The sequence below is a fragment of the Sinocyclocheilus rhinocerous genome, unplaced genomic scaffold, assembly GCF_001515625.1.
Source record: "Sinocyclocheilus rhinocerous isolate Xijiao unplaced genomic scaffold, SAMN03320098_v1.1 scaffold869, whole genome shotgun sequence".
NCBI lineage: Eukaryota > Metazoa > Chordata > Actinopteri > Cypriniformes > Cyprinidae > Sinocyclocheilus > Sinocyclocheilus rhinocerous.
Genome location: NW_015653483.1, coordinates 1,950,670 through 1,976,467, shown reverse-complemented (window position 1 = coordinate 1,976,467; position 25,798 = coordinate 1,950,670). Strand labels below are relative to the sequence as shown.

General features: G+C 39.1%; 1 protein-coding gene across 12 annotated transcripts in view; it reads right to left on the bottom strand.

The window, feature by feature from the left end:
• LOC107716343 (paired box protein Pax-2a-like) overlaps window positions 1–19,185 on the bottom strand; it is a 28,290-nt gene extending 9,105 nt beyond the window's left edge. For 2 of the 12 annotated variants that reach the window (XM_016522745.1, XM_016522749.1), the window contains exons 1-8: window positions 18,573–19,185; window positions 16,389–16,566; window positions 15,429–15,626; window positions 12,040–12,125; window positions 11,779–11,898; window positions 10,881–10,925; window positions 5,050–5,225; window positions 2,934–3,054 (exon numbers count right to left, since the gene is read on the bottom strand). In XM_016522745.1, the coding sequence (XP_016378231.1) occupies window positions 2,934–3,054; window positions 5,050–5,225; window positions 10,881–10,925; window positions 11,779–11,898; window positions 12,040–12,125; window positions 15,429–15,626; window positions 16,389–16,566; window positions 18,573–18,615 (967 nt within the window). In that variant the 5' untranslated portion in view covers window positions 18,616–19,185. Of the gene's footprint in view, window positions 1–2,933; window positions 3,055–5,049; window positions 5,226–10,880; window positions 10,926–11,778; window positions 11,950–12,039; window positions 12,126–15,428; window positions 15,627–16,112; window positions 16,134–16,388; window positions 16,567–18,572 lie in introns of all 12 variants that reach the window. The other 10 variants (XM_016522743.1, XM_016522746.1, XM_016522747.1 and 7 more) reach the window with 6 other exon arrangements.
• Between the last annotated feature and the right edge of the window lie 6,613 nt (window positions 19,186–25,798).

Here is a 25,798-nt window from a genome sequence, read left to right as displayed (position 1 = left end):
AAGACCTGCAAAAAGGAAGGCTGTCAACCTCCTGATTACTGAGATGGAAGATAAACACTGGTCTATGTGGAGAGGCGCATCACATCTCAACACGAACCAGAGGTATAGAGTTCTCCATGTCTGTCTCTCGCTTTCATGAAAGCACGGTTTCACATGGGTGCAGAGAGAGAGAGAGAGGAATGACTTCCTTTTAAAAAAAAAACCCAACAGCTCCAGCAAGGTCGCTTGCCTTAGAGATCAAAAAACAAAAACTTAATAATAATAATAATCACAGACACTTTGACCTCAATTCTCAACATTTTGTCACAGGAAAAATGGAATAGACTGCTTCAGACTGATCAATTACAGCAATGTAATGTTTGGACGGCCAAATTGCTTGAATCCCCAATATAAGTTCCTAAAGTCATTCATTATCAAATATGTGCTCAAAGGTTAGTGTGCTATTGTGAGTGTGAAATAAACATTAATTTGGGCTATAGGGCCTGCCGGGGCTTCTGGTGACTCAAGACAGAGGCAGTTTGTCACTGGGCCACACATCAGATACCTTAGTCTAGCCGGCAGCGTGTTGTTTGCTGCTCACTGGAGAATAGCGGGCCACACTTAAAAAATGGCTCTCTGGCGGATATATTTCAGCCGGAGTTCATCAGCAGCATAAGCCAACACAAAGCAGTCTTTTCTTTCACTCTGCCTGCGTATGCTGCTTTTCTTTCTTACTTTTCTTGCTTGTTTTTTTTTCTTGTTTTTTTTAGACATGGAGCTCTGTTGCTTTCAGGCTCGGGTGCTCATTTTTTCCTCCCTCTTCCCCCTTCTCCTCTCCTCCCATCTCTCCGAAGAGATTTGGAACAAGGGGGATCCCTTCAGCACCTGCTCAGGTTTTCAACGGATCGGAGGGGTGCCTATTTACACGGTACCATCCTACTGGCACCAGGAAGACTTCCATTATATGGCTCGGCAGGGACGGCGCTTAAGAATCCGCATTAGTCATTCATTGTGAAGGTATGTGCAAACGGCCTTTTTAAAAGGCTAGCCATATCTGGACAGCATCCAGACTTTTTACTGCAGTTTGAATAAATCGTGCCACTGTTTTTTCCCTCTACTACAGTTAATACATGAAAGTGTGGAATGTGCATGACGCATAAGGGCAAGTATTGCCTCCGATAAGTCTGAAGGCCTTTAAAACAACAGAAGCACAGATTAATCCTACAACGACTCTATTAACTGTACTATCTGGGATTTTATATTATTTATTTATCTAAAAAATATTCATATTTTAAAGTATGCATCTATTCCATTATTTAAAGGAATGGACTTTACTGCAAGTTTTTATTTATTTAATTAATTAGATTTCATCCGGCATCATACATTTTGGTCCAATAGACAAGCTATTTTCAAATGCATTTTCCTTTAGGACTTTAGGTACAGAGCAGTAACCCCTAAAACTAATTGGGTAAACAGTTAACACAAAAAACACGTCTCCTATGCCTTGTAGTGCCCTTAAAATTCCAATTTCTGTTTTGTAATGAAGAGTTCATTAATCATTCATCTTTAATAGATTATGCAAATCGCACAACATAAAATCAACAAGATCAATGGCAGCGTGAATTTTAATTGGCTCAGGAAAACATTGCTGGGAATGAGCATAATCTCCAGCTCTCTCCAATGAGAGGGAGTAATTTATTCAGAATTGGCTCTCAGTGTAAATGCGTAGGGTAATTTAGCACTTTAACTCTGTCCTTATTCTTATTTCCAGTTTATCACATGCGAGTACATCATAACATTACGCTATTGCATCTTTGAACTGCTTTTCTTGCTTTTTTTTTTTTTTTTAATAAATGAAGTTATTACTGCCAAAAGTAATTTAGAATACGACATGGAACAGTTAATATATAAGACTCTAAAGAATGTCATTTGAGCCTCGACATTCTGAAAAAACTTGAGAACGTAATTACAACTGTATTTTATTTTTATTTTGTTCAGAAAATGCTGAATTTAGGTTGCCAGGGGAAAGTATTCTCACCATGCATGCATAAACCAACACCATTGTGAAATTATTAACAACAATAAAAACTTAAACAACCATTTGGGAAATCTCTACCAGAAGCAAGAGGTGGTCTGCACTAAGACCCCCGATGTGTCCCGTCCCAGGTGCAAGAAAGGCCACCTGCCATGAGGGTGCTCCCTAGACCGAGACTGCTTTCATACAAAGGACAAAAACACACCTTTCTTCTCCAGAGGCCCAACTTTCTGGAGGGAACTCTACCTCCCACATATTACCAAGGGGGGAAAAAAGCCCTTTCTTTTCACATAACATTATCCAGCTATCATTTGAGAAGGGGGCACAGCAATTTTCAATCATCCTGTCCTCCGCCCACACAGAACTCATTGGCTTTGATGGCTCCTGCATAATTATGTGAATTTTATTAAAAGCTCAGCGTATTAATCTCAGCACGACAGTTGGCTATCAGTAAACTTAACCTTCTCTGAGGTAATAACAGCCGCAACAATGAAACAATATTTCAATTAGCCAGGCTGACATTAACCACAGCATACCACGAGAAAAAACCCCCCCAAAAAAACACTGCAACATTAAAAGGCCAAACCGTCTTTCTGAGAGCTTTGAGCTGAAGAAAACATTTCGGTACTACTTTGGTGGTGAAGTAGTAAAACAATTCATCAGTTTTTGAACAGTGACACTGGCCAACAATTCTCCATAATCACTTTGAATGCTGGCTCTTGCAAGTAACAGCGCCTGTCTGTTTTGACCGTTCCTCTCTTACACGGCCCCTCAGAGCAGGCAGCACTAATCCATCCACTATAGATCAACATGTCACATTCCACTCTCACCTGTCCGCTCAACTCCCACATAGTCTAGAATATGAACGTCATGCCAGTATTCTAATAGTCTGCCGGGATGGTGGATCCAGCGTTCTTACCTGTCACTACCGGGTAGCTCTGTGACACGCTGGAGCCCAAATCTGAGCTGATGCTGGTTGACAGATTGGGCTTGATTTCGTCCAGTCCAGGGTTCAGTGCTGGTAGCGTGTATTCATTAGCCTGCCAATGAGGGGAGGGGGACACTTTAAGTAGATATATCTTGGGATCCAAGCATCACTTTTAAGGTGTCCAATTAGAAAGCTTTCTGCCTCTGAGCTGCCAGTCCTATGTTATTTTATTTATTTATTTTTTAATGATATTTCTTATGATTTAAGGAAAATGTTTTACACCAGGGATTTAATATAGTGGCGGCTCAGTTACTGTGGCTTTGTAAATGGGCACCTGAAATCCAGTTCTACTAAACTTGCACATTATTTTTATTTCCCCCAGTCAGTGCATGTGGGTTTTGGTGGAGTTAATGTGAACTGTGTGTGCATACATTAAGGATGTGAGCGGGACAGAGAGTAGGATTTGGAACAGACTGAAAGGAAGGGGTGTCAGCTGTCTCTTTGTGCTTGACTGCAGTCATTCCCCTGACCGGCCAAGGGAGGAGACGGGGCCGCTTTGTTCGATTACCAACATGGCCTCGTTTCGAGACCATTTGTGATTGTTTTCTTTAGGATGAGAAAATGATGACACGAACATAATCCCAAAACAGCTTTCTATTATTATTTTGAAATGCTAAAACATTGACGCTTATATTTTCTGGATTTGTATGTTGGATTAAGCTGCATTTGTGGTACTACGACTTTCTTTAAATAGATTTCTTGGTAAATAACGCAACAAATGAGAATAGATTTCCGGCTACCATTGTTCCTCACGTATTAAAGTGCGAGCGTACATATGTCCGTATACGTCTGCGTGCGTGCGTGTGTGTGTGTGTTCGTGCATCTGCGCACCACAATAGGGCCGGTGTCCCAATGGGAAATGCAGTGACCCCAGACTTGTCTGTCTCTATTCCAGATAAACTCTGATTGTCTGCTACAAATGTTCAGTTGGCCAGTAGCGGATGTTCCTCTCTATTTGGTCTGGCCTCAGATGCACAACAGCTATTTTATCATGCAGATAGGGGCAAGTTGGGCGTGGGGTAACTGAAGAGCCATCTGAAAAGGATGACCAAATGGCTGGCAGAAGTGTGGGAGGGGTGAGCCCCATTGAGTTTAGCATTTCCAAAATGGCTTTTTAATGCCCGGCCTCACACACCAGACATGGCTAATAGGTCCGCTCTTTCAAGAGTTAAAAAGGGGGCACAAAAACGGACCAATAAATGGGAATGTAGTCTGATTAATATTACATTAAATTAAAAGTGATTTTTCTGGACTGTTCCAGGACTGTTTTTTCCCCCGCTTTTAGCCTCTTTCCTTGCCTTTTTTAATACCTTCTTGGCTTCTCTTTGTGATTGCAAGTCATTTCCAATTCGTTTTGGTATTGATCTTCCAGTAGAAATCAGTCTTGTAATTAGCTGCAAATTAGGCCCTCTACTAGGGGTGAGTGCTGTCCCCTTGATTTATCACCAGTGTAATTCTCTGCGATTGGAGAGAAATTAAAATGAACTCAATTAGGCCACTGCTTTTGCTTTATGGGCCTCTACTTGGAGTTTCAAGGGAAAAATTAATAGTCACTGGTTGTTTGATATTATAATGAAAGTAAATAAAGCTTATCTCCTGTAATAAGCCAAAAGCTTTAAATAAGAGCTTGTATATACAAGGTGGTGTTTTTTTATTGTTTTACACGGCATAATTTTTCATGCGACTTCATTCAGACTGAAGATTTGTCAATTATTTTTTGTATTTGTATCAGTGGATTCATGTTGATGTGCAATTATTAAAAACTATATTAATCTGGCTTTAATGCACCTTAAATTTATTTAATGCATATATTAGTGATGCTTGGGCAAGATGCATCAGTTAACATTTGTCTGGGATTAAATCGTATGGTGACTTGATTTCACTAGTTCATCTTAAGAAAAATAAACATCTGTCCGTTTGAATGAGCTCTGCTGTCCGCTCACACTTCGTTTTAAAATTAGTACTGCAGACTGTCCAACAATCTCCAGATTTTTGGTTAAAAGTATTAGTTTGTTAGTATTCTTCCATTTGCCTCAATATTACTAACCTGCTCTGGCTTGATGTGTTCTGACGTAGGGAAGACGTCGGGGTATGACGGCCGCTCAAACACTCGATCCAGAGCCTCCAGCTGCTGTTGAGTGAAGGCATCGGCCCTCAGGTGCTTCCGTAAACTCTCCATACTACCCTGAGAATCACTGTTTGGGCCAGAGCCATCTGAACCATCTATGAGAGGAGAGAGGGACAAGGCCACATGCTAGTACCAGTCGTTATGGTCCCGTTTCTTCCCAGGACAGGCACCCCATCCCTCCCTCCCCGCACCCCACACAACAGCTACATCTAGTGCTGGAGTGCAACTCTCAGCACCACTGGATGAAAAATTGGAGTATATCAGCTCAAATTCAGTCAGTGCTAGCCTCAAACTGATCCTAATAGCTGTGGAAAGATAGAGCACATGAGGCTGGGAGAGACAGAGAGAGAGGGAAAGATGTGGACGGTGCAAAGTGGGAGAGAGGAGACCAACACCTCCCCCATCCCAGATCAGCATCAGCACCGTCATCATCTGATAGGCCTGCAGTAATTGATGGATTACCTTCAGAGCAAACATATACTTTTGGGAACGCCATGTGTTTTAGCATGAGCCACCTTGTTCTCTTTCCCGTCAGTGGGCTGGTGGAAAATGGAGAGCTATTATTTAAAAGGCACCATTTCCTTTAGAATGTAATGCTGCTTTCACTTTCAGATTGCTTTCCCCTGGAAAAATGGGAGGCCAGTCTCGGCTTGAATACAATTACACAGCTTGACTGCCAGCTTATGCATTTCCCTCCATCTCCCTCTCTATAAACAAATGAACAGTTTCCCCTCAGACCGTGACCTCATCACCATCACCCTGCCGAAGCAGGTAGCCTTCCTTCCCCAGCGCCTCATTTTGCTTTTCCGGAAGCCCTTCCGCAAACATCCCGCAAACGTTCGTGTAACCTCGGCAGTAGCGCCAACAGCCTCCCGCTTTTCGTGTCTCTGGTGGTGGAGGGGCTTTTTTGCTCCCTTACAATTCTGTCATTCTAAATTTGCAGCAGATTATGTTCTCTCCTCGGTGAGAGCGTAGTGATATATGATATGCAAGGCCCCTATTGATTGCCTGATCTGGTGGCAGGAGAGAGGCGAAATGAACTTGAAATGAACATCATGCCTCAACTCATTGTGCGTATAATACTCTACTTAATCCCACATTTTTCTGTGGTATGGAATTCAATTGATCAATCATGTTCCACTGATAGTACCATTTCAGGGGCTTTATTGCCATTCTACCCGCCAGCTTGACCTTTTTTCAATGGCTGAGGCTACAGGATGGACTGACTTTCAGGAGAAATAGATTCACAGAGAGGTCTGATAAGAGACTGGGAGATATTACGTGTGTGGGAGTGTGTATTTAAGCTACACTGAGGTGACATTTTTTCTTTTCCTATTAATTCCAGTTGTGGTTGTTTTGTTGTGTTTTTTTCTCTCCACATTATCTGAGTCATTCCATATCTGAGCGCAGGCATTTTTTATAGACAGGTCCCTTGGGGGCCTTCTATAAGGCTGCGTGTTGTTGACGTATAAACCTCAATTGTTCTCTTTGGTACAGAAGAAAATAGAGTCATTAATTACTTTCTATCAGCTGGTCTAAGTGCAAACTGCGATCAATAAGCAGGCGTTTGTCATTTGCTTCGGTGCAGCATGTTTCCCATACTCAAAAGCCCAAAGCACGCAGGGCCGCTAGTTGACACAGGGGATGGAGCTGCGGTTTGAGCTGTGGGGGGGCTGGGCTGCTCTCCGTTACATTACATTTAGGGGAGATTTAGGTTAGAGCAAGGTTAGATCAGCATTTCTCACTGGAATTTTTTGAACATTTAACAGAGATTCAATGTGAATGCAGTGATGTTGTCTAGGCTATGTATATGGCTCCTGTTTACATCAGTGCTCATGCTATATTGATTTAATTGGAACACTTGAGTGTGTTTGTTTTGACATCCCACTGCATTAGCACTCTGGTGCTATGGGACTAGAGCTTTGTCAGATCAGATAACCAGAGTCCATAAAACAGGCCTCCCCTGGGCTTCCTCCTCTGGAGAGTCCAGTTCAAATAAAACTAAGAACAAGAGACAGTCAAGGGCTTATCATGGTGAACTAGTCATTTTAATACATGCACTGTACGTAGTCAAAGTCTGTACATGTAAGTGCTTTTGAATATTTTAAAGTGAAATGTCCTAAATTTGTGATATTAGGTTTTAGGAAGTGTGTGCTTAGGGATGACCGGGCAGGTGTGACATTCTTTTAAGAGAACAGTGCTGAGTTTCCTGCTTTCATCTCATCAGATAAGGCTGGCTTGGATGAGAGAGCTTTTTGAAAAGCAAATGAGGGTCTCGTGACCCGTGACCCTTGACCTGATATCACACATCCACTCTTATATGGGTAGTTTACCCAAAAATGAAACATTTGTCATCCCTTACTCGCCCTCATATTGTTCCAAACCTAGACTTTCTTCTGTTAAAAAATGTTTTGAAGAATTGTTTAAACTTTTTCATACAATGAAAGTCACTGGGGTCCAAAGTTGTTTTGGACCTTATTGACTTTCAATGTATGGGGAAAAAAATCACAAAGGTTTGAAAACAATGAGAGTAAATGATGATAGAATTCAAAACTCTCCCTTTAAGTCTGATGGTGAGTGTTCCATCAAAATGTTATAAAAAAAAATTCTGATTCTACAATTTTTTTGGATCTAATGAAAAAGTAACCTTTTTATACTTGCTCAAAAACTAGGAATTTGTGAGTGTGCACAAATTATATGGAGAAGCAAAAAGAAAAAGAAGTTTGGCACTTCTATTTATGAAATCTACGGTGCAGCAAGGCTGCATAGCACATAACTAAATCAGAAGAAGACGAGACAATAGGAGAAAGAACAAGAGAGAGATGGAGGGAGAGAAAGAGCGAGGTAGCAGCGGCAGCACAACCGGGGCTGTTAATTTCCTGTTATGTTACAGCATGTTTAAAGGCTTTATTAATTCAATTTAGTGTTGCTGAGCAGTGTGCAGACTGCCAGTAGGAGCTGCGCTTCCTTTTTTTCTTTTCTCAGGCTACCGCTGTCAGCATGGGTTTCTCCTCTCACCTATAACACACATTCTTTACTGTACTCACACCCGGTCTGTCATTTAGCACATCGGCCTCATGTGACGCAGCGTTCTGGAACGCAATTAATGAATGCGTATCTCCCTAACTCTCGCTCTCTTTCCTTTTAAAATCTGTGTAATGCGGCGCACCATTAATTCTCAGCATCAGCGTTCATAATTGACTTTTCTCTGACACGATTCCTCTTCGAGCGAACCACCCTGTCCTTAGATGTTTTCGTGCTGCAGATTTTCACGTTTGAGCTATCGGCCAGGCTGGGGCGGCGGGTCTGCTTGAATGCAGATGTATCAGCCGAGTGGGGGCATAGACCTTTTGTGTCCTTTGATAAGGAGCCCGGCACCTTCTTCTCTGCCGGTTACGCTCTGCAGCCTTTCTCAAATCTGGTCTTTCTCTTTCAAACAGAGGCCATCATCATGATGAGATCAGTGGGATGTTCTTATTCGATTTAGACTGAGGCCAATCCATTTCTTGGTTTGGATGTATTTCATTTCTATTCTTTTTTAAAGTAGAATCCATATTGACACAATAGAATCTCACAAGCCATGAAATGGAAGCACAGGTTAAAGCATTCTCGCTGTGGGCCGAACTATTTTAGCATGGGTATTTGAAGTGTGTTGTCGTTCACTCTCAAAGCAATACTTTTAGATGAACAAACAAGCTATAAGTGAAATTTTTGCGTTCTTATACCTCGATGGCACGGATATAATCTCTTTATCGCACTAACGCCAAATAAATACGCCGCTAGGCCTTATAAATCAACCCACTTTAATTTCTTTCATGTGAACGCATGCTCCCACAGCTGATTCAAGTGTCAGTCTGTGTTTTTGCACACAATTTATTGCAATCTGCCCACTCCCTATGTAGGTTATGTTTGGTTTTATACAGATGGAAGAGAGCCGGGTCACACCAACCTGCTAATCAGCCGATGCAAGGACAGGTGAGAACGAAATGGCATGGAAATACACAACTCCTGCCTGTACTAGTAATTAACTCAGTTCATTCATTTGTGTCATTTTGTAACAAAGTATTAACTTTGACAAATGAGAAATCCCAAACAGGCTTAATTTCCCTCTTTTGCCATTAATACATTTGGCAAGAAAGGCATTCTATTTTCCATAATGAGATACACAAATAAATCTGGCAATGGATTGAAGGGCCTGTGAAGGCAGCAATAAGGTTGAGGCGCATTCTCTGTGCTGGCATAATTGGTATCACTGCTTGCAGACATATAAACCAATCTTTACACAGATAGGGCTGTGTCTCTCTCTTCCCCTTTAGGCTATTTCCTTTGTCTCCTCAATAGCTTGCACATCCACGATAGAGGAAGGGGGTGCTAATTTGTGAATTAATAGCTTTTCTCTGCAGAATTGCAAATTCTCTTAAATGTCACTATGTTCAACTTGTGGGCTGCTATTGCCACCAAAGAACTAATCTTGGGAGGCTCCCCCCAACCCTTACCTCCCTCTCCGTCTCTCCGTCTCTGTGACGGTCCACAACACGCCGAACGTCACCCATAGCCGGCGAGCAACGTACTACTTTTAATTTGCAGTAACACATGAAAATGACAGATTAATGACTCTTATGACACCTGTGTCCCTGAAGCTCCTCTTGCAAAGGCCTGGTGTACATAACGCGTGTCACACTACATTATCTCCATATCACTCTTGTAATGGGGACCTTTTTTTTTTAAAGGGTGCTAGCATCATCAAATATAAAGACTGCAGAAGCCTATATCTTTTAAATCAAATGCTAACTCATTACACTGACCTTTTTCCCCCAGAACTGGCGGGTTTCACATGTTACGTGTTTCAAAGTGCATCTGCGCAGCTCTTCCTAAAATCGGATTAGCATATTTCTGTTATGTCATCATCTAATGAAGGGAAGATTGGCTGCGCCCAGCCAAATAAGGCTCAGGTAGCCCAAGGCTGCTGGGCTGCTATGAAATTGAAACCATACACTGGCTGTCGCTCTGCCTCCCTGATGTCTCGGTGTGAAATAAGGGCTAAGTTTAAATAACACAAAGCTTTTTAGACATTTGGCACTGTATCAAATTACCAGCCATGAGCTCTTCATCAGGGACACGGCATGACATATGCCCTACAAATGTCTTGGTACACCTTGAGAGACCTGCATAAGGTCGTGTGATTCCAGAGGAGGGAAACACTTTGGCAACAATGGGGATATTCACTCTAGTCGTTGTAATGAAAGGTAATCCTCGCTGAAGCGGTATTAAATTTGATATTGCGCGGGCAAGTAAACTCATGTTTTCCCGCCTAGTGTTTTATGATGCAATTACACTCAAGCCCTTCATCCACTCTTCACGTTGTGTCAGTTCTAATCAAACTAGGAATAACTACTGCCACTGCCGTTTGGCTGGGTAATCCCCTCTCGCTTATGTTATGTCCCTTCTCTGTTTTTAGGAACAAACGGTCTATGACAGTGACAGGAAAAGCACCACGACGGTCTCGGTAAGAGCATGCCACGCTGTAGCAAATGTGATTTGCCACAGTCGCTTTCTTGCAGTGTTTATATATGATCCAGTGCTCTTTCCATAAAGATATCATTAAGCGTCAGTGCGCTCCGTCTCATCCCCCTCCCCTCGACACACAACCCTACACGTACACACACACACACACCCTCACAGAGCACTTGATCAGACTCGAGTGGCTTGTGATTAAGCAAGCAAAGAGAAGGTGGGCTAACGGAACTTACAATATCCTATTTTCCTCCCATCCAAGTGGTTGCCACTCCAGAGAACTAAAGAGATGGAAACATAAAAGAAGCAAGTAGCCCTGCTTTGATAAATGTTTTAAGAGATCATTTCCAACCACTTCAACATCCCTCCCTTTGAGTACAGCACTTTCTGCATTCCCGTTCAGCCCGGTGCCACATGGATGTTTATTCACTAACATTCAAAAGGCGATTGTATGAAGATCCGATCAGCCATTAGGCCTTAGGCGGTATGTGCCCTCTCATTTAGAAAAGAAGAGAGAATGTTGGCATGAGCAGGTTGGCAGCCCCATTTCAGTTCTTCAAAAGCAAAAATACAAAGCCAGAAATTTGTGAGAAATTAAAATGTCAGAATATGTCTTTAGAAGTCAGTTATAAATCGCACATCAGGCAGTTTTTGCATTATTTTCTGCATTTCCAGTCTGTTCTGAGCACATTTTTTGCCATTTCCTCATGCATCTCTTGTATTTACGTTGCTGATTTCTTTGTCTTCATTTCGTTGACCTGTATTACTTACAAAAAGCATAAAGCCGTATCCCTGATGCACTACCTAAGCATTATGCTGTCATGATTCGGACCAAAAGATAGCATGTAGGCATATTCTTGTTTGTGCAGAGCTACTGTATCATCAAATAAAACGTGCTACAGCCATGCAAACACCATAGTATCAAGTGGCTGAATTAAATAGTCCAATCTGCTTTACTATATAACAAGTCACTTGAGAGCGCTTTTTTTTTCTTTTACAAAATGCTTTGTCCAGTGCTATCAAAATGCCATCTTCATCTCCCCACACAAATTGGAAATTACAGGGGGCTGTAGAGAGGCCTAGAAAAGGAGTGAAAGGGGAATAAAAGCGATGGAGAGAAATCCAGTCTCTTACCATCATCGCGTTTTCTCTTTTCGCCGTTGGAGCGAGGGATTCCTAGGATGCCATTAATAGAGTAGGACCCCACGGGGTCATTGGAAGCGCTTGACACAGGTGGGGAGGCTGTGCTGGGCACTGAAAGAGCACAGGAATAGGTTAACGTATATGGAGTGCTCTCAAGATCACCTTAAAAGAGAATGAATTAACATTAGGTCACTGGCATAATTGATGTCATTACGATTTTTATGTTTATATGCAAAATATATGCTGTCTCACCTATAGTGTGTCCCGCTGTGGTGAGAGGCGTTCCTGTGCCATCAGAGGATGGATGGAAAGGCTGCTGAACTTTGGTTCGAATTATCCTACGAAATGGCAGTTAAAAGAACACGATGAGTTGAAGGTGCATTTGGTTGGCTGGATCATTTTAAGGTAAGCTTTTTGCATAGCTTTGAGCTTTAAGCTTTCGCATAGCCTGATGCGACCCATTGCGTTTGTAAAACTCTAGTGTTGTTTTGGGGCCTTCCTCTATAGATGCACTGATTCTGTCACAAATAACCAATCTTGGTGTATTAGGACCAATCATGGAGTAGACATGCTAGCCTGAGTGGGAGTTACCGCGGAGAGAGTGGATTCAGTCAAACGGGATCCCATCTTTAGAAATATGATAAAGTCCCACTACCTCGAAGGTGTGATATGGGGGAAAGTCTTCATTGCACTTTGGTCTGAATGATCTTGCAAACAAAGCATGAAATCACATCAATTCACCTCAATGATGAGCTTCACTGCCTCGAACTAGCCTCAGCTTTAATAATCTCTCTCTCTCCCTCTCTCCTTCTTTATCTATCTCAGTCTCTCCTCTATGCTCCTCCTCATTGAAGCAAGTGAGGATTGCTTGTAGAGTCTGGATACTGACTTCCCAGATCCGGCATTTTTTTTCTAGCACAAACATTCAGGGGTGCCAGTGCGGATGAGCCCCTATTGATTGGGACTTGGGGATAAAAAAAGTTGGGAATTAGAGGCAGAGAAGAACAGATGCAAATGGAGGGCTATAAATTATATGTGACAGGAAAGCAATAGTGTCTCATTGTTACACCAAAGCCCACTGCAGCATCTGATGTCTTTAATCTGGGTCACGCTTCAGAGAGAAGAAGCTGTCACCTTATTCCAGGAACACATTTATACTCGTTGGCTACACATTTTCACATTTGTATAAACTATAATATGGCTGTAAATTTCATTACTAAGGAATTCCTCGTTCCATATGTGCTGATGCACTTAGAAGGATTAATATATATATATATATATATATTAATCCTTCTAAGTGCATCAGCACATATGGAATTCCTCATTATATATATATATATATATATGTGTGTGTATACCAAAAAGGTTTTTTTTTTTTTGCAAGCTAAAAAAAGCACACAAGACAAACACCATATAAGTATTTTGTGAATTCTTTAACATCCAGCCAAAACAATGATTTAACCCTGCAACTTCGTTAGCCACACAAATTCAATAGCTTGGATCCATGTTCTCGCTATCGAATGAGCTATTTGGAAGGTGTGAATTAATGACTTGCCAGGGTGCTGAGAATTCCCTGTAGAAATATTAAAATATGAATCAATGCTATTGAAAGGATGCTTAGGATTCAGGCGATAGAAGGGCTCAGAACTGGTTGTGTGCCAGTGACTTCATGCTGTGAGGAGGACACAGAGAACACCCCAGACAGTGTGTAATCTTTAATAATTCATGCAGAGAAAATGTGCTTAAAGCTGGGACATCTTCTAATGTCAACAGAGCAGAGGTCAACCTCTTAAGCGCTCAGTGCATGAGGGTCCTGCCTCTGAAGTCTGCTCACTGGTGAGGGAATACTTTTAGACAGGGTACAAGAACACCTGTTTGAAATTGCACAAGGCTTGCAGCTTGTCTAGGCAATTACAGCCTGTGTTAAAGGTTCTGTTGTAATTACAGGAAATGTTAAAATATTGTATTTGCATTTTGCTTGTACTTGCCTGCTTTCAGCAGTCTCAAAGTTAAAGAAGTGTTCTAGTGTAGTGTAACCCAGTTCACTTAAAAGCACAGCCCTCACTGATGTTTACTTGTAGCAAATCCAATTTTATTAAATAATACAGGCAAGTTTTGAAATGATTAGCTCAGGTAGTTTTATCCAATATGTGTTGCCTGGGCATAGAAAACCCAACTTTGTATGATTCAGAATAGCAGTCGAAATAAATTCCAGTAACATCATTATACATATTAATTTTATAAATAACAGAGGTCCTTACAATGCCCTCCTCTGAGATGACAACTTGAACAACATTGGAAACGAAGGTTTATTGGCTCTTCTTTCATGTCATTAATGCAGATTAAAAATTTACCGCATACATGTGTTGAGACCTGTTCAAATTGCCCTTTTTAAGCAGCCATAGTGCATGAAATGAATTTTTTCAGCCTCTCTCTTCCCCTTTTTTTTCTAGGAAATGTCTTGTGCGGGTCGGCCCATGATCTCTCTTCAGCTCATTAAAATGTAATGCTGCTGGCCAGCTCTATGGAACAGTGCTTCCTAACCAAAGTTCATTACTCCTGCTTGCAGGTAGGCCTTTTCACCTTGTTCTTCCGCTCTTCCACCCCCATCCCACCATCACGACTCCATCTCACTTGGGATAGTCTTGCTAGCCTTTGTATTTTAATAAGAAATAAGAAAAAGAATGGTAACTAATTGTTAGGACTCTTTATTTTCACCTGACTGATTTAATGTAGGAAGGCATATAAGTAAGGGCTGATTATGATCTCCCTTGCATTATTTATGATAGCATAGGAATTACAGGACCTGTTTGTTAGTCCTTGTTAAGTTTAATAGTTCACTGAAATTGCTGAGGTAGAAGCCCAGTTACACATCCACCTTATTTCAAATTATTCCATAATTTTACTACACTATTCTTCTTTAATAATAATAATTATTATTATTATTATTATTAGGCTATTATTATCATTATTGTTTTATTACTTAAAATAAGTTGAAAATATGAAAAATTACTCATCGCCTTTTTTCAAACCCGTTTAAAAAATCGTAGCGACGGAAAACTTTAATCCCTGTAAATGTATCTTGATTTAAGGATGTTAAGATATTTGTACAAAAATCAACCCCTTTTAAAAACCCTTAATTTTTTTTTTTTTTTTTTGTCTTGCGTGCTATATATGTTTAGAACTACTGAGATTCCGCATAAGGCAGTGATGTCTTGTCGCGTATTTCCCAGTGCAACTGGATCTGGTTACAGAGTATTGATTGGTTTTCATCGAGACAGATGTGATTTTCGCGACCTCAACTAAAGATCCTCTGCAGGCTGTGGACAGATTTGGGATTGAATTGCACATTTTGAGACCACCCCGAGAGCAAGAATTAAAAAAAAGCAAAAAACGTCACCCGTTGAATACGCATCGTCAACTGGAAACGATACGTAGTTTTCTGTAGGCTACAAGGCCTCTGAAGGGTTTTCAAATTAGCTGATGATAATTTGGCCGCTAGTGTTAGGATTCGCTGTTTTAATAACACTGCTGAAGGTCAGTAGAGAACCGAATTAATAGTTCTGTTCTGTCATTGACATCATGCTTTTCAAATTAATTTGGAATTTCAAAAGTGAAAATCGAATTTCAAACGGCTTTACCTGTTTATAGATGAAACACTTGGTACTGTGTCGTTGTCACAAACGCCCTCGGCCAGGAGTCGGTCTCTGATCTCCCAGGCGAACATTGTGGGATTCTGCCGCTTGTAATCTGCGATTTTATCCACAACTTTGGGTGTCGCCACTTTCGGTTTGGACCCCCCAATAACTCCAGGTTTAATACTGCCGGTTTCATAGTATCTAGAAAAAGATGAACGATAATTCGTTATTTAAAAAATTCCTTACATGTCAGTAGGTTTTTTTGTTTGTTTGTTTGTTTTTTGCTAGCGTGTGGCATTGAGCATATTTATAAACAGTGCGTTATGAATACGGGCCATAAATAGTTATATAATCTGTTGATTTAATTATTTTTTTGAGTTTCAAATTATAAAGTGTGATTTAAAAAAAAAAAATTTTAACCCCCCAACCCTTGCGTCGGGAAAATGTGCATTATTATTAGGCCTATTATTATTATTATTATTATTATTATCATTATTTTAACACCTACTTTTAATAGGTTTTGCGTGTTGAAACATTAACATTCGTATGCTGCGATCTAAAATCGTAATCATCCATTTATCAAACGGCTTCCTTAGCGACTGATATATGTCCCATGCACCCCACGATTAATACATGCCACCAACACATATCTCATATTTTCTAAGGAACATTTAAAGTGCAGAATACCTTATAAGATCCTTTTGATAGCTGAAAAATATTTCAGAAAATTCAAAAATCTATAACAGTTTCCTAGAAAACATATCCTTTCTTCTCCACAATGAATTTAAGGTCAGAAATGTTTAATATTAGACCTTTCACTAAAAGGGAAAAGGTTACTAAGACACATAACAGTACAATAATGTTTAAAAGGTTTATTTACATGAAGCAATTACATTTCATTAATATTGTTATTTCTACACGGGTATAACTGGACAAATTTACTACATCTGTACTTTTTCGTACCTTCCGAGAATTTTGCTGACACAGCCATGGCTGACCCGTAGTTGTCTTGAGATGTCACAGGGTCTGACTCCTTGGTGCGCGAGCTCCACGATTCTTTGCCTGACCACGTCAGGTAGGGGTCTGCCATTCACAAACATCCCTCCTAGCTGGTTCACACCGCCGTGCCCTATATGGGATACAACAACACAGAAACAAAAAGCATAACATTACATACATATAGAAGATAGGCTGCGCCGTTAACATGGCTACCACACAGAAGCGTTTAATTTTCTCTTTTCCCCCTCACCCTCTCTCTCTCTCTCTCTTTCTCCCTTTTAACACTCTCCGCATGGAAGCGCGCACGCACACACACACACACACACTACCTGTATGTGCCCATGTGAACAACGACAAACAATAAGATAGTTAGGCTATAATGTATATCTTCGCTAAGAAACATGATGGAAAATGTATCCGTAAAAGGCCTTGACGTCCTTGTTCTTTATTTGTACTGTTTTTGTACTTTGACAATATTAAAATGTATATATATATTATCAAAATGTTCATAACACAGAAACAAAAAGCATAACATTACATACATATAGAAGATAGGCTGCGCCGTTAACATGGCTACCACACAGAAGCGTTTAATTTTCTCTTTTCCCCCTCACCCTCTCTCTCTCTCTCTCTTTCTCCCTTTTAACACTCTCCGCATGGAAGCGCGCACGCACACACACACACACACACTACCTGTATGTGCCCATGTGAACAACGACAAACAATAAGATAGTTAGGCTATAATGTATATCTTCGCTAAGAAACATGATGGAAAATGTATCCGTAAAAGGCCTTGACGTCCTTGTTCTTTATTTGTACTGTTTTTGTACTTTGACAATATTAATATATATTAATATATATATTATCAAAATGTTCATGGGGCGGCAGTTAATGTTTTTCTCATTCAGTTAAAACAAATTAATTTTGCACGTTGAACAGTAGTTTTTAATTTATAGTTAGTTAATTTATTTCTTTGTGTTTATAGATATATCTTGTCAGCACAATATAGCATGATAAATAACTGCTATTGTAATATTATTCAATTGCTGTACTGATAATAATAATTATTCTTATTCTTATTATTCTTATTCTTATTATTTTATTCCACACATAATCATCTTTTTATACGCACTCATGATTGTAAACAATGGCAAACGTTATGTGCTATTCTACCCATAGGACCCGCTGCAGTTAGGTAGTATTTTCCTCTACGATTCCATTGCAGCCAAACACATGTCGCATAGATTATGTTTCAACCTGTTTAATTTTCCTTGCACAATTATTGTAAATAATTAAAAAGAGCTTTGATAACTCATATTACAACCATGGAGTAGGCTACTGCAAAATAATTAAGAATTAATTATTTAAATTAGACCCAGGCCTTCCATCATCTTGTTACAATACGGTGTTTTCAACAAATATCGCACAAACAACTTATTTAAATCATTATTATTATGCCAAACAGCAAGCATTTTCTCTCTGATTTTCAACATGTAGACCACATTTATTTTCATTAGAAATTTCTCGCTTTAAAATGCGGAGTTTTTAAAGGCCGTTTTTTTTTTGTAAAATAATTTAATCTTTTGCAATTCATCTGGTATTACTGCGTTTGCACATGTTAGACATTTCTGGCGATTTTAATTTATATGTATATTCTTGCTGTAACTACATCTCTTTCCATCCCACATGTACGTTATTTTTCTCAGACATGCACTGAACTTAAAAAATAAGAAATACATTGTTTGAAATATTCACGAATCATTTACGTTTTACATACAAGGCAGAATAATTTATTTTAAATTACGCTAAATATTGTATCGATTTTTTTTTTGAACGACTTTTTGTCGGAACAAACGATTTAAAGGCCGCTAAATATAAGAAGCGATCGTAGGCTTTTTTTTTCTCTCGCGGGACTAGGCTACTTTTCGTATTCGCTTTACTGAGCGTGAAGTATAAAATATTTAAACAATCATTTATACATTTCTTGTAAAAGCTTTGGAAAACTTAGTAAGAGTAAATAGCTTAATGCGCACAGGTTATAGGCTATAGTCTTACAAAGCCAACTCCACCGAAACGATGAACAATTTAGACTTTATTTATGCTAACCAAGGTAGAGATTTTTAAGGAAAAAACTTATATTTTACTCACGGTGCATCGCCGAGAAGGGGTCTGCTTTGCAGTGAATATCCATGGGATAGCAAAGGAAGGAAAGATAATCGACTGAGGTCGCCGTCTCGCCTTGATAATGTAGCTTTAATTGGAATTAATAAAGATCGCTATCCGTTCAAAGCTTAGTGCTTCCGATGCCAGTGAACAGAAGTTCTTCAGCGCGCGACGAACTTTATCTCGTGCTGATCAGTCCATTCAGCGAAGACACGAGGCTGGTCAGGTGCAGATCATGTCCTGCACTGGTCTCTCAAAAAAAATATTTTACGCAGGAACGTTAGCGTAATCAGTCGTTCAGTTAATATTTATTAGCTACATATTTAAGGGAACGCAAGCATTAGTGGTTGCGTCTCCTCCAGTGTCCTCTGATGAAACTGCAGTGTAAATTCCTCGATATGGTGAAGCGTTTCTGGTAAAGTCTGAGGGGTACAGTCAGATTCGAGCGGGGATGACAGGAAAAAACATGGACACGGCGAGTGTCTCTTGGTCCCCCTCTCTTCAAGAATGGGATGTGCCTCTTAGAAGCTTTAGGCTGAGACTGAAACCCCTCTTCTCAGTGTGTCTGTTTCTAAAAGCTGCAGTCCACCGCCCCCCTCCTTCCCAGATCCCCCCTCGCATAGAGATGGATGACATGTCAGACAAAGGCAATAGATTCCAACACTTTGTGATTCGCCAACGCAAAAAGCTGGAGCACCAAATGAGGAGGTCTCTTCATCTGACACTTCGGAAGGGGAGGGATGCAAACAGGGAAATGAGGAGAGATGGGTTTTAAAAAATCGAGGAAATTAAAAGACAAGTGGAAAGGAAGCGGTACCAGCAGCGGCCAGGCATCGTGGTATTTCTAAACTGTATGTTGTCAAACTACATGAATCATGTTTGAATCATTATTGGTGACCTAAACGTAGACTGAATTTTTTAAAATTAATTAATTAATTTATGTTGTGTGTGTGTGTGTGTTGCTGATGGGCATAATGAGACTAGTTGAAGATGAAGGAAGGTCTTAATCTTTACAATAATGTCTTCTATTACTACTGTTTTCTTTCACTTATAGGTCATGTCGGGTGTTTTCACATTTTTTCCCGAACATCGATTATAATGTATTGGCGTGAAATATTATTAAATTGTTAAGCAATATTGTGGCATTTATTTTCTAAAACAGGACATAGGCCTACGCTAATGCATTTCTTTTCTAAACCAGGAAATACGGAAAATGTAAACAATACTATAAAGCATAAATATGCGCAGTGTACAGATATAAATTGGCCTTAATATACACTCTCAATTTCTGACAATATTTGCTGCATCTTACAACTATATGACAATCGCGGATTACTGTATTATCATTGGTTTTGATACTATAACAACACTACTTCTAAGTTCGCTGGCCTGTCAAATGTTAGTGAAAGGATTGTGTCTTTACCCTGCTGTTTGGGCTGCTATATTGTAGGTATTTCTGTAGATGGCGCTGCTTAGTTTGCTTTATTTGACTGAGGCAGGCTCTTGAAGTTGTTTTATGGCTCTCCAACAAAACTCTTGATTGTTGATGACAAAGTGATGAACTTAATGTTTGATAGTGAGTTTTAGTTTTTATTTCTTTTTCTTCTTCTTTTATTTATTTATTTATTTGTTTGTTTATATTTACTCAGATGTACAAGAAAAAAGTTTTGTAAAACTGAGATGGATGTTCATCGTTGACTCGTGGTTTTGTCAGTTTGTTTATGCTAGTTTATCACTGAATGTACCCATGTGCTTCACTTGTCGCTATTTTTTTTATTTTAAACTCTTATCTTTTCGCTTTTTTATTTTAAAACAATACTATCTATCTATCTATCTATCTATCAAGGCTACATTTCTAATAAATCGATATAAAATGTTTATATACTTGTCTCAAAAAAAAAAAAACTGTATTTCAGAATAAGTTTTTAGACCCTGGAACATACTGTGATCATGTTTACTTTTTATCACTTCTAAAGCATGTGATAAAGTCAGCGTCATATCTTCTTAAATTACATAATTTTTCTGAAAAAAAGTATTATTATTATTATTATTATTTTAACTGTTAAAATTCAAATACGATCGTATGCACTGATTTTACGTATCGCACTCAATTATAATCACACTGTTATTGTTGTTGCCATTATTATTGTTTTTACTGTTTTCTTTATTTTAGTAAAATGGCACGTACGCACAGATCTGAATTTAAGCACCCTAAATGCTGTGTTTAAAAACAAAAATGCTTGTAGCAATTAGTAAAAAGTGCAGGCTTTGGCTTGACTGAAGACGGCTCTTACACATTTATGAAGTGTTCGCACTGTGACCGTTGTACGTTCGGCTAAAAGAACAGGAGGCTATGTTATGTTATGCCTCCCGGCTAAATTTGGGGACGATTCTTCTTTTTGTTAGTATTTTTGGAGGGAGCTTCTGGTACAATATGTAACACCATGGGCTGTAATTTCACACTCGACTACACATTTCCCCTAAAGCTGCTTTTATTTCCCCGCAAGACCCCAGCTTTTTGCCTCCACTCCCCTTTACTATATTAGTTACTTCCTCTGTTAAATGATAGGAAAACTAATTGCAACTGATCATAGCGGCCATTGAATACTAAAGGCGGGATACTGAGACTGGTGCTGTGCTACAATATAGAATTATATTTCATGTGGCTCCTCAACGTTTTTATTATAAGTTTTTTTTCTTCTAGATAATATTAGCGTCCTGTCACAGCTGGGCAATGGAAAAGGTGTAATAAATTGCAAACGTGCCATTTTAAATAAACAGGAAACATGCAAAATATTTTTTAAAGGTCTGGTTTGTTTGAAAACACGTTTTACATTTTGTATTCTTTTCTTTAGACCAACCCAGGAGGTTTTACTCTTAAGAAAACGATTGGGAGAGAGTGATCGAACGTGTCAAAGAGAGAGACAGACAGAGAAAGAGAGAAGGTGCAGTGGTAAAGTGCATCTCTTTTGACAGCCTCTGCTACGCCACATAGGTTTGTTAGTCAAAGTGAACAGCGATGAACGTCCAATGAGAACGCAGAAAATCACTTCTATTCCACTATCCAATATTTCTATTTCCACTTTTAAGAAGCCCATATGTTTCATCTCATTCACTGTAATATTCTCAACGTCACCAATCGATACTTTCCACTCCACTAGACCTGCTGTCCACGTCAGTGTGCTATAGCTGAATGCAAGTAGCCTATCCTTAGCTTTTACAGCAGGAGTAACCCATAACGGAATTTTAAGAAGTCTGATACGCTTACTGCAATTCTGAGTCGTCGGATTGTTTAAAAACAGCGTTTTTAGTTGTGTTTTTCGAGAGGTATTGAGTTATCACAAACACTGAAAAAAATAGAGAAGTCGTTTTTTTGCCCAGTGTGGCCAACTGTTTTTCTTTGGGGGAAAAAAAGTTAAAACTGAGGAGTTTAAACAATCTCTGGTCAAGTTTAGATTATTATCACAGAAATTAAATTGATGGAAGAATTTTGCAAATAGCACTGGCATTAGGCCTATTAATATTATTATTGATAATAATTTTGTTTTGCACAATACCTAAAAAACATTTTTATGCCTAAAATATTAATTACTTTTGAGATGTTTTAAAATACAATACTTCAATAAACCAAAATATGAAGTTTCCAAAAATCTGACCGCTGTAACCAAAACAACAAAACTGCATTCACATCGCCAGTCATGATATCAGCTGCGTCTTTAGATTACCCATTCATGATGTCTATAGAGTGAACAGATGGACCATCAATTGAGTTCTGTCCACAGCATCAGAGATTGATTTTGTACTTGCTTTTAATTTCACCATAATTAATTAGATTATTACAAGTGTTATATTGATCTTCACATTTACACCCAAAATAGAAAGGTGAATTAGCATATGATCTATGTTTTCAGTTAAACGAACAGCATAAACAACGACAACAACAGTAGGCTAATATGAATAACAACAACGACAGTAGCCTACTAGTAATAATAATAACAACATTTGAAATATTAATTTATATTATGTTAATATTGCCATAAAACTATGCGATCGCAAAAAAGGCTGATGTTTGGGGGAAATTAACATTTGAATGATGAAATGGGAGATACCGCAGTAATATGGATTACAGTGAGCAGTTATGTCCACACCCGGGCCCAGCTAATAATCGCATAATAACATAATGTCAGCGTGAATCAGTTGCCGCTTTAAATGTACAGATTGACAAGGCAAATCTGTCAGACTTTTCAGCATGCAAAGAACTACCGTAAGAGCAGACTGCGCTTGCAACATTATAGGGCGGTCAATAAAGGTTAGTCGCTGGTCAAGTAGTTTGCATTTGTAAAGTACATCTACTGTATGTTCTTACCTGAGCTGACGGCGACTCACCCCTACCGCTAGAAAATAAACACTCACACTGTTTGGCGAGACGAAAAGAGAGCCCTGCGCTTACCTGATCGACCAGAGCTGTGAGCCATGGCTTTTCCCTGTCTAATGGTCCGTTTTGTCGATGCAGCCCACTAGATCTGTCCGGCCTCCTGCGTTCCCTCCTCGGCTGGGCGTCCTGCTCTCCCCGCTGCTTTTCACAACCTTTGACCGATCATCCAAAACTAAACGGTTTAGACGACAACAAAAAAGGAGAGCAACCTCTGCTCCACTGAACTAGATTGATAAAGGAGGGAAAATAGCAATCAAAGCAAATAAAGCGTTGCAGGTGTTATATAAAAAGAATAAAACTTGTCTGCTGGAAGTAAAGAGGGGACTAAGAGTATGGAGATAAAGATCCGCACGCAGGCGTTTACGTTTATAGGAGACTCAAAGGTAGGACTTGTACCGATGAATATTCATGATCCTTTGAAAATATATCTATATGCTTATGTGTGCACTTATCAGCTTGAAATGTTCCGATCGTGAACTTGTATGAAGTTTGCTCAGAAGTTCGCATAACGGCTGCCTGAATGGTTGTGATAACTGATTCGTGCTGCTCATTGGCTGAACTTTAAGGTGAACCTGTTTTCAGTAGGAGGGTCTAACTAAATAAACAAGCTAATACGGAATTATGAATTATGTTAATAGGCCTATATTGTGAGGTCAGATTAATTACATGTTGTTATATTAAGTAGTTTTGACATGTTTAGTTACTATGTTACTTATTACTAAGTGCGCTCGATTTTTTTTGTGGGAGGGGGCGTAGGGGCTTGGTGGTATATATAGGCCTATATATATATATATATATTTATATATATGTATAAAATGAATATTACAAATTTCCTAAATGAGGGAAATGTAAAATTGATCTAACGCTGTTGAATATTTTGCATATTTAATTACCAGGTTAATGTTAATGCAATTAATGCCTGATAACATATACATTTATTACTGTACAGTAGCCTATATGCAGGTTTCCATTAATACGTCACATCAGTGTTTCATAAGGCTTTGAAACGGGTTAAGAGACTACAGCCACCTTACAGCACAGTAATCCTTATCCTACCCGCCTCACCAGCCCGCAGAAAAAAAAGGAAAGACCAAACTTTTCAGTTGAGCAGTCAAAGGTGTGCTCCCCCCTGTCACGGAAACAAGCCAATACTCTTTTATTGGGGAATGTAGTTGGTTGTATTTTAAACCAATGTAACGTTTCCTGCTTTGCACTACAATAACGCTACAGTTCGTAGCCTACATCATTTTCAGTTTTGTTGTAATTATAAATATTAAATAATAATATATATTAGGCCTATTAAAAGTCCGTTTTTGTTAAAAAAAAATCAGATTATAGCCTATTAATTTAATGCTAGTTTAAATATGCTGGAAATCTTAAAAAAAAAAAAAAAGCTAGGGTAACTCCGCATGGATAACTTTCAAAGTTTAAAATAACATTTGTCGCTAAGGGATTCGATTAATAAAAAGAATCTTGAGAATGTCAAGTCTGTATAGCCTTAACTATTATGTTAAGGCTGAATTAAACCACAACTAGTCCTGCTTTTCTGTAGCTGGCTTTATTGCTTAGAAACATTATAATAGTTACACGTCTGTGTCACGTAATTAACATTCAGGACAATTAAATTAGTCTGATGTAGGGCATTGCACATGTAACAAGGCGTCCACCCATGTTTTAATGAAATCGATTTCTCGGGCCCTCTCTGACTTCCACAATTCTGACGTTTTGGATCCCTAAACTCTGACAACAGCAGATTCACACAAAATGTTTGTTAACTAGGCGAAGTTGAGGCCATAACAATTTAATGTACAGTTTTATGGCTTTACCACGCTCTGTCGTACTTTTAGATATTGTAATACGACATATTTGCAAGTTACTTGTCTGTTAATGTTCCGGTTAGTAGACTTTATCATCCCTTTCCTCTCTTCTCTTCGCGATCGCTCGCGCTGTTAAGCTCCGGCTGAAGTTTCCACGCATCCGCTCTACTTGTATGTGTATTTGTGATGGGGCTATACATGTATCTGCATCGAACATTTGAACCATATTGCTCACAACATAATTCCGTGTCATTCTGCTACTTTAATGTACTGAAGCCTTGAGTGGCCGCGCAACTGTTCTCCTCGCATAGTTGGTATTTTGCAATAAACCACATCTATGGTTTTTATGTCGAATCAGATGAATACGCGTATTATTCGTTGTAAGAATGTTTCAGTGCACAGCTGATCTACAGAAATAAATACATTCCAAAAGTACTGATTTTATTATGTAGTTTAGTCGTAGATGCAATTATTTTAAACTGCTGTAGACTTTTTATTTCAGGTTGATCAGCTACTATTATTTATGGATAATATAGCTTTCTTTCTTTCTTTCTTTCTTTCTTAACTAATGATTGGATAAAGCAAACATAAGAAGTCCCATTAATTAACATTAATTAATTAATGCTTTTGTTTTTGATTTTTCTTTCGATTTTTTTGTGATTTTGGGACATGTGTGTGCGTGTGTGAAACTCATTATATAGGAATATTAAAATATAATATGGTTAGTAAATTAATGAAAAATTATAGTATACATATTTTTCTTTTGATTTATGAAACTCTGTGTGTGTCAATATATATATATATATATATATATATACATATATACTCCCAAACATGAACTGTATGTGTTTGCAGGTGTAGCTGCCAGTGAAACTGCCCAGGCTCTTAAGACATTAGCACAGGCTGCAAGGGGTGTTGCTGCCACCACATCAGACCCTGCTGGAGCCGCAGCCATGTTC